Here is a 12,725-nt window from a genome sequence, read left to right as displayed (position 1 = left end):
GAAAAATGTCTGGTGTGTATTAAAATATTTCCAAAGGGGAAAATTGAATAGAAAAAGGGGATTTTTTTTCAAAAGATATCAAAGGGAAAAATGGAGAATGAATGTAGTAAAAAAGGCCTAGCTAAATCCCTGGAACATACATATATCACTCACTTGTAAAGACAAGAATACAAGATAGGTGTTTTCTCCATGAAAACAGTAAAAGGTCCAAAGAACTGTTCTTTAGTCTAGTTTTCTACTTCTCAGAAATTTTCATTGAAAATTGACCATCTCCTGAAGAGTTCATTAGATCTAGACCATAGGATATTGTTTGCATCAAACGGTAGTTCAAGTCTAGCTGTGTCTTCAATGGTCAACTTGAGCTTTAAATTAATTAGATATCGAAATATTATATATGATGGAATGGACCTTGGTGAAAATTTTTGAGAAACTTGGACCCCAAAATATTGCTTGGGAGTTTTCCAAATATGATGGCAATGATTTACTGCATACAGAAAGAGGAACAAAAACGAGTTGCTGAGGAACGGAAAAAAGTTCTCAGTGAAAGACATCGTGATGTGGTGGAAAGGAAGGAAAGGGAGGTAATACAGTGTGAGACCACTCTGGCATGTTGGTTCTCTTATAGTTTGGCTGTGGTTCTTATTGGATTGGCTTTCAGTGTGATTAAGTTTTACCTAATGTTTTATAAATTTACTAATCTTCTTCTTGTCTTGTGTCAGTTCTTCACATTCTTTCGGTTAATTTTACTGATATTAATTTCAAATTTGTGATGACCTAATAAACCCCCTTGCTTTGATATCCTTACCGTTTCGTCCTTCGATGTGTGGATTTAAAAAAAAAAATCAATGCCTGAATAATAAGTAAATATCACCAAAACTTTTATATCAATAATAAATGTTTGTATGAAACAACTTTTAATGTTTCTAAAAGTCCTTCTGTTGTAAATGTGAGAACAATTAAATAGGCCTGTAATGAGCCTGTAAATAGGTCTGTAAAGAGCCTGTAAATAGGTCTGTAATGAACCGAGAACCGAAGAATTGACACATATGTAGTATCTGATGTAGATGTCTGATATACAGTGCTTCTTTATCTACATATACAGTGGACCAGTATACTCACTATTTTTGAATGTATATGTATCACAGTGTGTTTTATAATCGATTTTCTCAGTTTGCTAAAACGTATTTAGAGTACTACAACTAACCAGATTAGTTTTAGAAATGCAATGTATTATGAAAGTAAGTGTATGCTGCCCGAGGCTAGAATACATGCCTTAAAGGGAGGTAATTATTGTTGGCCTTTAGCAACAATTCAGCGATTTACCACACTTTTTTGTCCAGTTCCGTTGGTTATCATTAGCTCACCTGGCCCGAAGGGCCATGTGAGCTTATCCCATGGTGCAGCGTCCGGCGTCCGGCGTCCGGCGTCCAGCGTCCGGCGTCCGTCAACTTTTTCCTTTAAAATGCTACTTGTCCTGAATGGCTCAGAGGATTTTGACCAAATTTGGTCAGGAGCATCATTGGCCAAAGGGTTCTCAATTTTGTATAAACGGAGGGTATTACCCCCCTGGGGGCAGAGGGGCGGGGCCAAATAGGGGGAAAATAGGTAAATCTTTAAAAATCTTCTTCTTCTCAACCAATAGAAGAATTTTGACCAAATTTGTCCCAGAGCATCTTTGGACAAAGGAGACTCAAGTTTGTTTAAACGGAGGGTGTGGCCTCTTTAGGGGCAGAGGGGCGGGGCCAAATAGGGGAAGTAGAGGAGTTTTTCTCTCCTACTATACTAGTGAAGGGATTTAAACCAAATGCAGTCTGAAGCTTGGTCAGGAGCATCATTGGCCAAAGGGTTCTCAGTTTTGTATAAACGGACGGTATAGCCCCCCCTCGGGGCAGAGGGGCGGGGCTAAATAAGGGGAAAAAAGGTAAATCTTTAAAAATGTTCTTCTTCTCAACCAATTGAAGGATTTTGACCAAATTTGTCCTAGAGCATCTTTGGACAAAGAAGACTCAAGTTTGTATAAACGGAGGGTGTGGCCCCTCTGGGGGCGGAGGGGCGGGGCCCAATAGGGGAAATAGAGGATTTTTTTTCTCCTGCTATACAAGTGAAGGGATTTTAACCAAATGCAGTCTGAAGCATGATTAGGGACAAAAGAATCAATTTTGTATAAACTGAGGTGTGTGGGCCTCCTTCTAAGGGCAGATGGGTGGGGCCCATTAGGGGAAATAGAGGAAAACATCAAATATCCTTCTCCTTTTGTACCGATGAAGGGATTTTGACCAAATTTGGTCTGGAGCATCATTGGCCAAAGGGTTCTCAGTTTTGTATGAACGGAGGGTATGGTCCCCCTGGGGGCAGAGGGACGGGGCCAAATAGGGGAAAATAGGTAAATCTTTAAAAATCTTCTCCTCAACCAATTGAAGGATTTTGACCAAATTTGTCCTAGAGCATCTTTGGACAAAGGAGACTCAAGTTTGTATAAACGGAGGGTGTGGGCCTTCTGGCGGCATAGGAGCGGGGCCCAATAGGGGAAATAGAGGATTTTTTTTCTCCTACTATACAAGTGAAGGGATTTAAACCAAATGCAGTCTGAAGCATGCTTAGGGAGAAAAGAATCAATTTTGTTTAAACTGAGGTGTGTGGATTCCCCTTCTTTGGGGCAGATTAGTGGGGCCCATTAGGGGAAATAGAGGAAAACATTAAAGATCCTTCTCCTTCTGTACCGTTGAAGGGATTTTAACCTAACCAAACTTGTTTTAGAGAATCTTTGGGCAAAGGGAATTGAATATTTATAAATGGAAGATGCAACTTTGTTACTTGTACTCCTTTGATAAACCTGAATGGTACTCAGCAGGTTTTAAATTGAAAAATAAAATACCAGGTGAGCTATTAAGGCCCCTGGGCCTCTTGTTTTAGAACTTGTTGAATCTATGTTTGCAGACAGTTTAATAAGTAAGGAATGGACGGGGTGTAATTCAGGACATCTCAGATGCAAAACAATTTCACAAATAATTTTGTCCTCGTCACCTAGTGGGCACTAAATGTTTGTCTGTTCCTCGGTCTATCTGTCCATCAATAACCACGAATAATTGTGAACCGCTTTGAGACGACCAACAAACTAGGTGGTGATAAAGCAGTCTATCAGAACCTCGAATTATTATAATTATTATTATTTAACTCACTTTCTCTAATACTAGAAGCCTAACAATAATTATTCTTCATATGTAGATACACATTGAGGAGAACTTACACCAATGTATCAGATCTAGGTCACTGTGACCTATATTTTCAGCTTACCGGTACAGACTTTGCTACACTTTTTTTTATTTAACTCCATTCCAATCAAAGCAGGAGTGGGGTTATATGTTATTGTTTTACAGATGATTTTCTAGATTTCATATTTAATTTTTCAAGATATGAATGAATATTAGTATTTAAAACTGCTCTTTAGTTGTTTATAAGACACTAGCTAGTAGTTTCCAATTTTCCAGTCCACATGGAAATCCACTAAAACAATATTATCCATCATGATAAATACTATCAAAATCTTGACTAGTCAATCTGGCTGGTAGTTTTTAGAACCACTAGTCCAGCTGAAGATTTCACTAGTCTTGTTGTCTAATATGACCCCTGAATATTTCGGCTTCCTGTCTTGTCTGATCCCTGTGTATTTTGACATCCTATGTTATCTGACCACTGAGTATTCAGACATCCTCTGTACTCTGATCCCTGAGTATTTTGACATCCTATGTTATCTGATCCCTGAGTATTTTGACATCCTATGTTATCTGATCACTGAGTATTCAGACATCCTATGTAATCTGATACCTGAGTATTTTGACAAAATCAATCAGAACATACGGCAAAATGCAGAACATTCCAAATTGATGAATAATAGTCAAGATTCATCTCTCGATACTGTTTATGCTTAAAAAAAAATGCTGAGATAAATTAATCCAAACAATTGTACACATTATCAAAGTTCTGCTGTAGTTTTCAAGTGTCCAGAGTTCTAGTGTGTTTAAGTTTGTTTCAGTAAATTTTACACCTAGTTGGTAAATACATTTTGTAGCTTTTAAACAAATGGACTCAAAATCTGGACACTGTCTGTTAATATTTTGATGGACAATTCAATTGGAAGTTAGATACATAAAATGTTCAAATAGAACTATTTATAAGTCAAACATCTCACTATTCCCTCTCTGTTGTAGCAAGCCTGTTCTGTTGTGGACTAACTCTTTTGTTTATTTGTAGAACAGATTTTCCTGTTTCCACAATTTGCATGCGTTGACAGTTTTCTTTACTCTTTCTTAATCTTTACTCAATTTCAGGATGCATAGTACGTGTGACATAGCGTGTATGTTTTGTGACGCCATTGTATCCAGCTTCCATATTGTAGTAAAATTTTAAAACTGATATTTCCATAAAATTGGAAACAAAATGCTAGATTAAATGTGCTCAGCCCTCAGATTAAATACTCAATACTTCTCATGTTGTAGATATATAGTTCTCTGTTTCAGTTGGCATTTTTTGTAGATATAACAGTGTCGTTCTGTTTTATGCATATCTTCCATTAGTCATACTTAAATAAACAAAACAATGTATGTAATTCGTTTTTTCAAATATAAACCATAACTATATATCAGTTACCATTGGTTGGAAAATACCATGCAAAAAAAAATCATAAAATGATCAAGTTGAAGTAGTTCTGATAATATTTCCTGATGACAAGCTTAAAATAAACTAATGTAAAAATCATGCTGAATATATATACTGATGAAAGTAAACCTTACTGAAAATATACTGATAGAAATGTTTATGCTGAAAATAGAAATGTTTATGCTGAAAACATACTGATAGAAATGTTTATGCTGAAAACATACTAATGAAGTTAATGTTGAATTATACTGATGAAAGTTTACTGTGCTGAAAATGTAATGAAACTTAACAATATCTTAATGGTATTTTTAATTGTTTGCTGAAAACATGATGAAAATATGCTGAAAATTGTGTTTTTGACAGAAACAAGAAGCAGAGAAGCGAGATGTCCAAGTACGTGAACGAATGAAGTCCATCACAGATCAACGTAAGCTTGAACGACGTCTGAGCCAGCAAGACACGGCAACAGAAAAAGAACAATGGGTAGGCTATATATCTCCTAAATAATTATCTAACCTTGTTTATTATTGAAAATTCTTAACTCTTACTCAGAAACTTTGAAGAGCTTTACATGATTGATGCTGTCCTATAATTCGCTGTAAGATATAAACAATTTATTTTCATGACAGTTATTATAATAGTTATATTGTTATTCCAGTCTTTTGATAATATTTAGGATTCATAGATAAATTGATAAAAATAACATGGAGGAGCTATCACAACATCACCTGAAGTACTAATTTAACGTCACTTTATGAAGTTAAACATAGTATAGATGCCAACCACTTTTGCCTGGGTAGGGCTTGATTGGGGCAATTAAGGTAATAGGATTGTGTCGCCATTTCTCAGTAGAATTTCTTCTAATTTTGTAGTTATATTGCTTTGAAGTAAAGAAAATTTTCTGCCACAAAAAAAATATAGGTTGTCTGAATTTTAAGGATTTTAAATAGAAATTTATGTAAAAAGGAGTGAATTTTGTAAAAAAATAAAAAAATGAAACACAATGTTTTGCAATATGATGTCAATAAACATGATACTGACATAGATTAGTATTGCATTGATATATATCAATTTCATAAATACTGAAATTGTGTAAAATGAATTATCTATAAACGATTAAAAATTGACATTTTATAATAAAACCATATACACCTAGTAATTGAATGAAAGAGTTATCGTTCTTGAAAAACTTCACAGTAGTGAAATAGGTAGCCGGTTTCCTGAAGTACAGAAAAATGGACACATGTGACTCATTGATTAAAAAACAACTGAATTAATGCCTAGATTGCTTTGAAATATTTTATATTGAAAGAACATACTGTTCTGTCAATAATAAACATACAATATTCATCAGTTTAATATTAAACATTAGAATATGCGGAGATTGTGATACTGTCTCCCCATATTGGGTTTTCAACTAGGCATGTACTTCCTATTTCCGTTTAGCAATACACTCCTATGACCTTTTAACTGCAAAAAATTACACAAGTCGCAAAGTTTTTCGTTTTAGCATACTGTGCTTGCACTTCCTGCAGAAAAAAACCCAGCGCTCTATATAACCTTCATCCCTCTGTTGTGAGGAGGTTGAAGATTCTGTTTGATTATCAGTTAGCTGGACGTCCGCTTTGAGCATCTCCTGGGCCTCCAGATCACTGATGATTGGCCTGCAGTCTCACCCCAATGGACCTTGACAGGACTGTTCTAAATATAGCGCTTTCTATTCATGATCTTCAAGACGTATTTGGGTCTGGTTTACTTCAAAGGTGGTTCCATGATAAGCCTGGTGGTGTCTACAGTGATGTCCCACTAATTTAGCCCAGGGCCCGTATTCATGAAACCGTTCTCATGCTCAAGCACGATTTCTCAGAAATCTCTCAACAGAGAAATTCTGTGCTCAAGACGGCTTTCTTATAACCTGCTTCAATCATGTAAGATGGTCAAAAAGTCAAGTGTAAACACTGAAAACAGTATTGGGCTCAAAGTCATTTAAAATTATTTACATATCATTGACAATTTTTTTTTTTTATTTATTTTTTTATCACTGACACAAGAAATTGGGCTTGATCACATAATTTGGGTTTGAGCATGGGAACAGTTTCATGAATACAGGCTGAGGGGTAGAGTTGTTTAAAGTCTTATGTAATATTTCTTATGGGCACCAGTCACCTTGCCAATTTTGTAGGTCAGGTTTGTTTTGGTGAAAGTATGTAGTCAGTTGGAAGATCTCTGCGAGCTGCTTTGTCTTGAAAAAGTTCACACTCGGAATTGGCCAATCTGTCAGACCACAGCCTAATAACTCGGCCAATACAGTGTTAGTGTTTATGATTGGTGTCTTCTTTTCTCAGGAAAAAGAACAGGATTTGGCATATAAGGAGGAAACAGCGAGAGGAAAACGAAGCGAGGTGGTGAGAAAAGAGCGAGCCGCTGTAAGTTCTTTAAAAAAATCTGTTGATGTTTGTTAACAATATAATAATAGTTATAATGATTTCATCCTTTCACATCACTATTTATATTAACTCATTCAACCCTGAAGTTTCATAATGAACTATTCCAACCTTTATATTGGAAGGGTTCAAATGTGTCTTCAGGGGTGAATGAATAACTGAGAATGAAATTTTTACGATCTAGTGTAATTTCATTTTGGCTCTTTCCCCCTATGCTGCAATTGTTTAGGTTAAAATCAAAAATGTATATATTGTATAACCTAAAAAAAAAACAGACGACACAAAAAGGGATGACGTTGTATACTGCAATGTTTGACGCAGTATTTGTAATTTTAACTTCTGATCTGTTGAAGTTGCTTGGCAATGAAATTACTGTGCAATGTTGAGTTTTGTGCATAATTATCATGTTTTCGTCAGAAATGAAGAAATATTCATTACCTATAAACTAATAAACTGTTGTCTTTTTACATAAAATTTTCAGGCATAACCAAGATTTGTTTGGGGGTTATACAGTATATGCCGAAGAAATGTAGCACTTTTTGGGGGGTTTATTTGCAGATTTATGCAAAGTGCACACATTTTTTAAGTAATCCCAAAAATAATCATGGTTATTACTTAGATATATGAAGGAAATGTGTATTGTTTCGTTCCCTGCTGGAGGCCATAGCTGAACGGAAGTGGGCTTCATCTGTCTGTCTGTGCATCTGGGTCCATTTCTTTCACATCTTTTGATAAATTGTTTTCCGATATGCATTACATTGTTATTACATCAGACAGAAACACAGACAGTATAACGTGTCATTCTCATCCATGTCATCATTTGTAGGAGGCGACTAAATTAACCTCCAATTCAGCGGCCAACGCTCGGGCGTTGTTCCGTAGGAAAGAATCGGAGAGTATGGACGAACCACCATCTCCCATCAGACGAGGACCCCCTCCTCCCCCAAAGTAAGTTCCCTCCTCACCGCTGTAGTCGTTTCAATATTTCTTTCCCATACGATTATCAACTGACACCAGGCAATGTGCCAAACTGACGTCTGCTGCCCCACTCCTAACTAAAAAAAATAGTTTGCGTGGCAATCCCTTTTACTGTAGCATCGCTTACATTCCTAGAGGGGTCAGCAACTGTTGTTTTTGTGCTGGTTGGTCAATAGTGTTCTGGGTTATATACTTTCTGTTTAGCTCCATTCCCGTAATACTAAAAGTCCAACATCCATCAAACCTCATGTACTACACCAGTGTATTAAATGTAGGTCTCTGTCCTTTGAGAAAGCTTTCATTTCTCTGACTTTAGTAAAACTTTGCACCTCGCTCCTTTTCCATCAAAGAGGGAGAGGGCATATATATGTCTTACAGCTACTTCTAGATCTTGAAACTGAGATTGTATCATGTTTCATTAAGTGTAACGACACTGAAGTGACTTTCAGTAGACTTGAGCATGTCAATACATATATCCTGCTATTTACTGACTCTGTTATTTCAGGAAACTGCGACAGCCAGCTTTCCTCAGTCAAGAACAACAGTACAATGGACAACCAAAACAACCCATCAGCTTACCAACAGAAAACACGGGCGACGACGTTTTCTCACAAGACCGCAGTCCGCCAAAGCAGCCAGTCAGGGAACCTTCACCTCCCCCACGGGAACCCTCCCCTCCCCCACGGGAACCATCCCCTCCCCCACGGGAACCCTCCCCTCCCCCAAGAGAACCCTCTCCTCCCCCTAGAGAACCATCTCCACCCCCAAGGGAGCCTTCGCCAGAGCCTCAATTGCCGGTGATGCGGGAACCATCCCCAACACCCCAGCAGCCCGTCATGAGAGAGCCATCACCACCTCCCAAAGTCACACAGCTCCCTAGGGGCCGGAACCTACTGGCTGATGGACTGCCCAAACGCCAGGAATCTGATGAGGAGGAGGAAAAGGACGATGATTGGGATGACAACGGTAAGGACATATTTTTTGTGACATTATACCCTCGTTATAAAAGTAGGCAATGTTTTATGTGTTTTTGTCACAAACATATAACTGTATGATTCTATATAGATAGATGGTATGGTTTGTTTTTCTACACTCATAAGTCTACCTGGTAGCTTGAACCTGTCTATATAGACCCCTTTTGTATAGCTTGAACCTGTCTATATAGACCCCCTTTGTATAGCTTACACCTGTCTGTAAGGATCACCTATTACTGACTGAGGTGTATATATAATTAAAGACAATGTGGCCGAACATACACCTGTATATAACAACCAGCTTGATTGATCTATGTGTACCATACATCTGTCTATGATGACAGTATTTGTAAAGCATGGGTTTGCCTATTAGAAACATCAGGGGATCTTAGTATTCCAGCCACCCTTGTACCTGTCGGCAGCAGTGATGGGCTGAGGATAGACTGTAATCGAAAAACTATCAGTTTGCCCTTTCCGATTACAATATTGAATAACATAATGATAAATGTTGGTGTGATTTTACAACTTGACAGAAGACAGCACACCTGATGTGGTTCCCTCCGTGCACGTGGACCAGCCTCAGTATGATGAGGGTGAGCTGGAGGCTTACCAACAGCAGGCAGAGGAACAGGAACAAGCTAGGGTAGCACAGAGTCAGGGACAGTGTGCGCGGGCCCTCTACGATTACCAAGCTTGTAAGTTTAACTTTAACCTCATTTACAGTTTCTAAATTTACAGCAAATTTGTTTCACAATCTGTACACGACATTGGAAAGAAGGTGTTTATCAGACGTGATAAAATGATATTCTAAGGATGCTTTAGAACTTGTATTTTGTTATTTAACTTTGTGAAATTTCTTCCGTAGCCGTAGACAATTTATTGTATACTCAAACAGGCCTCTTTTAACGAAGTTTGTATAATGTGAAAGTAATTATATGTAGTTGCAGAAATGAAGCATTGGTCTGAGAGAGGTCTAATTGAGGGCAATTTAGATTCTTGGTTTTTAAGCCAGTTTTCATTGTAGAGCGAAATACTATCTTGATGTCGTCCTGTCTTGTTGCGTGATCTATCATCCCTAAATCATATTAAATAATGGTAATCAAATTTTTCTCTTCTTTTTTTTTCATGGTACTTTTATATTCCAATTGAATATTATTATTCATTTCCATTTAAATATATCATTTTAGCTGATGAGACTGAAATAACCTTTGACCCTGATGACATCATCTTGAACATCGACCAGATTGACCCAGGATGGTGGATGGGCACAGATCCCTCAGGAAAACACGGAATGTTTCCCGCGAACTATGTCGAGCTCATCTAGGCTTACAAACATTAATTACCATAATGGTTAAACTAGCAGTACTTAAACAACGTTAACAATTAATATGTTCTGTCGAAGTTCACAGGAATTAGTGTTCAAAAATTTGGGAATTAAAATTCTCTTTTACAGTAAATTAAAATCCTTCACCATTTTATGTTATTCAAGTGGAATTGACACTGTTTGCAAATTCAGATTTTTAAATTGCCGAATTATGTATCCAGAATATGTGTGTGGTTTACTGGAAAGCACCTTAAGTAATTGCCAGCGTATTGTGACTAACAGTCAGCATACATTGAATGTGTAGCCAATCAGATGCATCCTTATAAAAATTACTTGGAAATTCATCCAATCAGAAATGTTGTTATTTAAATGAATTGGAAATTTATCCAGTATGAATTGTTGTTCCATGTATAATCAATTTAGGATGTACCAATATTTAACTTGAAGTTACAAGCCATGTAAGGTTGGCATGGTATAAGATGTAAAGACTACTCTAACATTGGCTGTCTCTCTGCTGAATGGTTTAATTTGTTGTCACTTAACATCAACATTTGAAGAATAACATGCTTTTGTCAGGGTTATTGTTATGCTATGTTTTTATTAGTTTATTTTAGTTGTTTAACTCTTGTTTATATCCAGGTGCCAGCATTTTCCATATTTATAGAAAATGGAGAACATAATACTAGCATTTTTCGTATTATATTGTAAAAACTGAGGTGGTAACACTGGCTGTTTAATATCGATTTTCTAATCGGTGTAGCCCTGTTGCTCTGAACATCGTCTGTTACGGAATGTTTAAGCTTACCTAGGGTTATTATTGGAAGGGTTGATTAATGTTGATACATGTACTATCCTACAGAAACACTTTACTACAGTCAGCTATGCTTGAGAGACCAGCCCTATTAAGTAATAGATTAAAAAAAAAATCAAATATGTCTGATAAGCTTTTGTATTTTTTATTGACATAGCAATATTCAATAAGAATACTTGTTTTTAGGATCTTGTCTTGGTCTTTTGAAAATCATCTTCCGAAGAAATGACATATGATGGTAGAAACCTACTACAGTAATGAAAAACTTTGAAAGGGAGAGTGATTGACTTATGAATATTTAGATGGTTGTATAATAACTGAGAAAGTTCTTCTGTAATTTAAAAGATTCTGTTTTGATGGTCTTTTTCAATGCCATGCATGATGCTTATTTTTGTTTATGAAACTTTGTTTTTTCAGACGGTTTTAAGTTTTGTTATCATGTTGAAAGCTGCCAGGTTGCAGTTTTGTCATAATACTTGTCCTGTATACCACACCTATACACCAGTCCAATCCACACCTGTATACCACACCTCTACACCAATCCAATCCACACCTGTATACCACACCTGTACACCAATCCAATCCACACCTGTATACCACACCTCTACACCAATCCAATCCACACCTGTATACCACACCTCTACACCAATCCAATCCACACCTGTATACCACACCTCTACACCAATCCAATCCACACCTGTATACCACACCTCTACACCAATCCAATCCACACCTGTATACCACACCTCTACACCAATCCAATCCACACCTGTATACCACACCTCTACACCAATCCAATCCACACCTGTATACCACACCTCTACACCAATCCAATCCACACCTGTATACCACACCTCTACACCAATCCAATCCACACCTGTATACCACACCTCTACACCAATCCAATCCACACCTGTATACCACACCTCTACACCAATCCAATCCACACCTGTACACCAATCCAATCCACACCTGTATACCACACCTGTACACCAATCCAATCCAATCCACACCTGTATACCTCACCTGTACACCAATCCAATCCACACCTGTATACCACACCTGTACACCAATCCAATCCACACCTCTACACCAATCCAATCCACACCTGTACACCAATCCAATCAACACCTGTATACCACACCTGTACACCAATCCAATCCACACCTTTATACCACACCTGTATACCAATCCAATCCACACCTCTACACCAATCCAATCCACACCTCTACACCAATCTAATCCACACCTGTATACCACACCTGTACATCAATCCAATCCAATCCACACCTGTATACCACACCTCTACACCAATCCAATCCAAACCTGTATACCACACCTGTACATCAATCCAATCTAATCCACACCTGTATACCACACCTGTACATCAATCCAATCCACACCTGTACTTAGATTACTGTTAGTGTCATACTCCTTAATGTAATACTTTGGGATATGCTGTTGTTTATTTGTGCACTGGTTTTATACACTCATTCACATTATTATATATATTTAAGTCCCTTTCCCATGAAATTTGT

At 37.3% G+C, this 12,725-nt stretch overlaps 1 protein-coding gene across 1 annotated transcript in view; it reads left to right on the top strand.

Annotated features, from left to right (window-relative positions):
• LOC110455378 (drebrin-like protein B) overlaps positions 1-12,725 on the top strand; it is a 21,169-nt gene extending 8,444 nt beyond the window's left edge. Inside the window, exons 6-12 of the mRNA XM_021505477.1 lie at positions 495-581; positions 5,020-5,139; positions 7,002-7,082; positions 7,927-8,048; positions 8,584-9,044; positions 9,586-9,747; positions 10,240-12,725. Coding sequence (XP_021361152.1) covers positions 495-581; positions 5,020-5,139; positions 7,002-7,082; positions 7,927-8,048; positions 8,584-9,044; positions 9,586-9,747; positions 10,240-10,376 — 1,170 coding nt within the window. The 3' untranslated portion in view covers positions 10,377-12,725. The remainder of the gene's footprint in view (positions 1-494; positions 582-5,019; positions 5,140-7,001; positions 7,083-7,926; positions 8,049-8,583; positions 9,045-9,585; positions 9,748-10,239) is intronic.

Source organism: Mizuhopecten yessoensis, unplaced genomic scaffold (genome assembly GCF_002113885.1).
Source record: "Mizuhopecten yessoensis strain PY_sf001 unplaced genomic scaffold, ASM211388v2 scaffold8213, whole genome shotgun sequence".
Lineage (NCBI taxonomy): Eukaryota > Metazoa > Mollusca > Bivalvia > Pectinida > Pectinidae > Mizuhopecten > Mizuhopecten yessoensis.
This window is presented reverse-complemented; position numbering and strand designations above follow the sequence as displayed.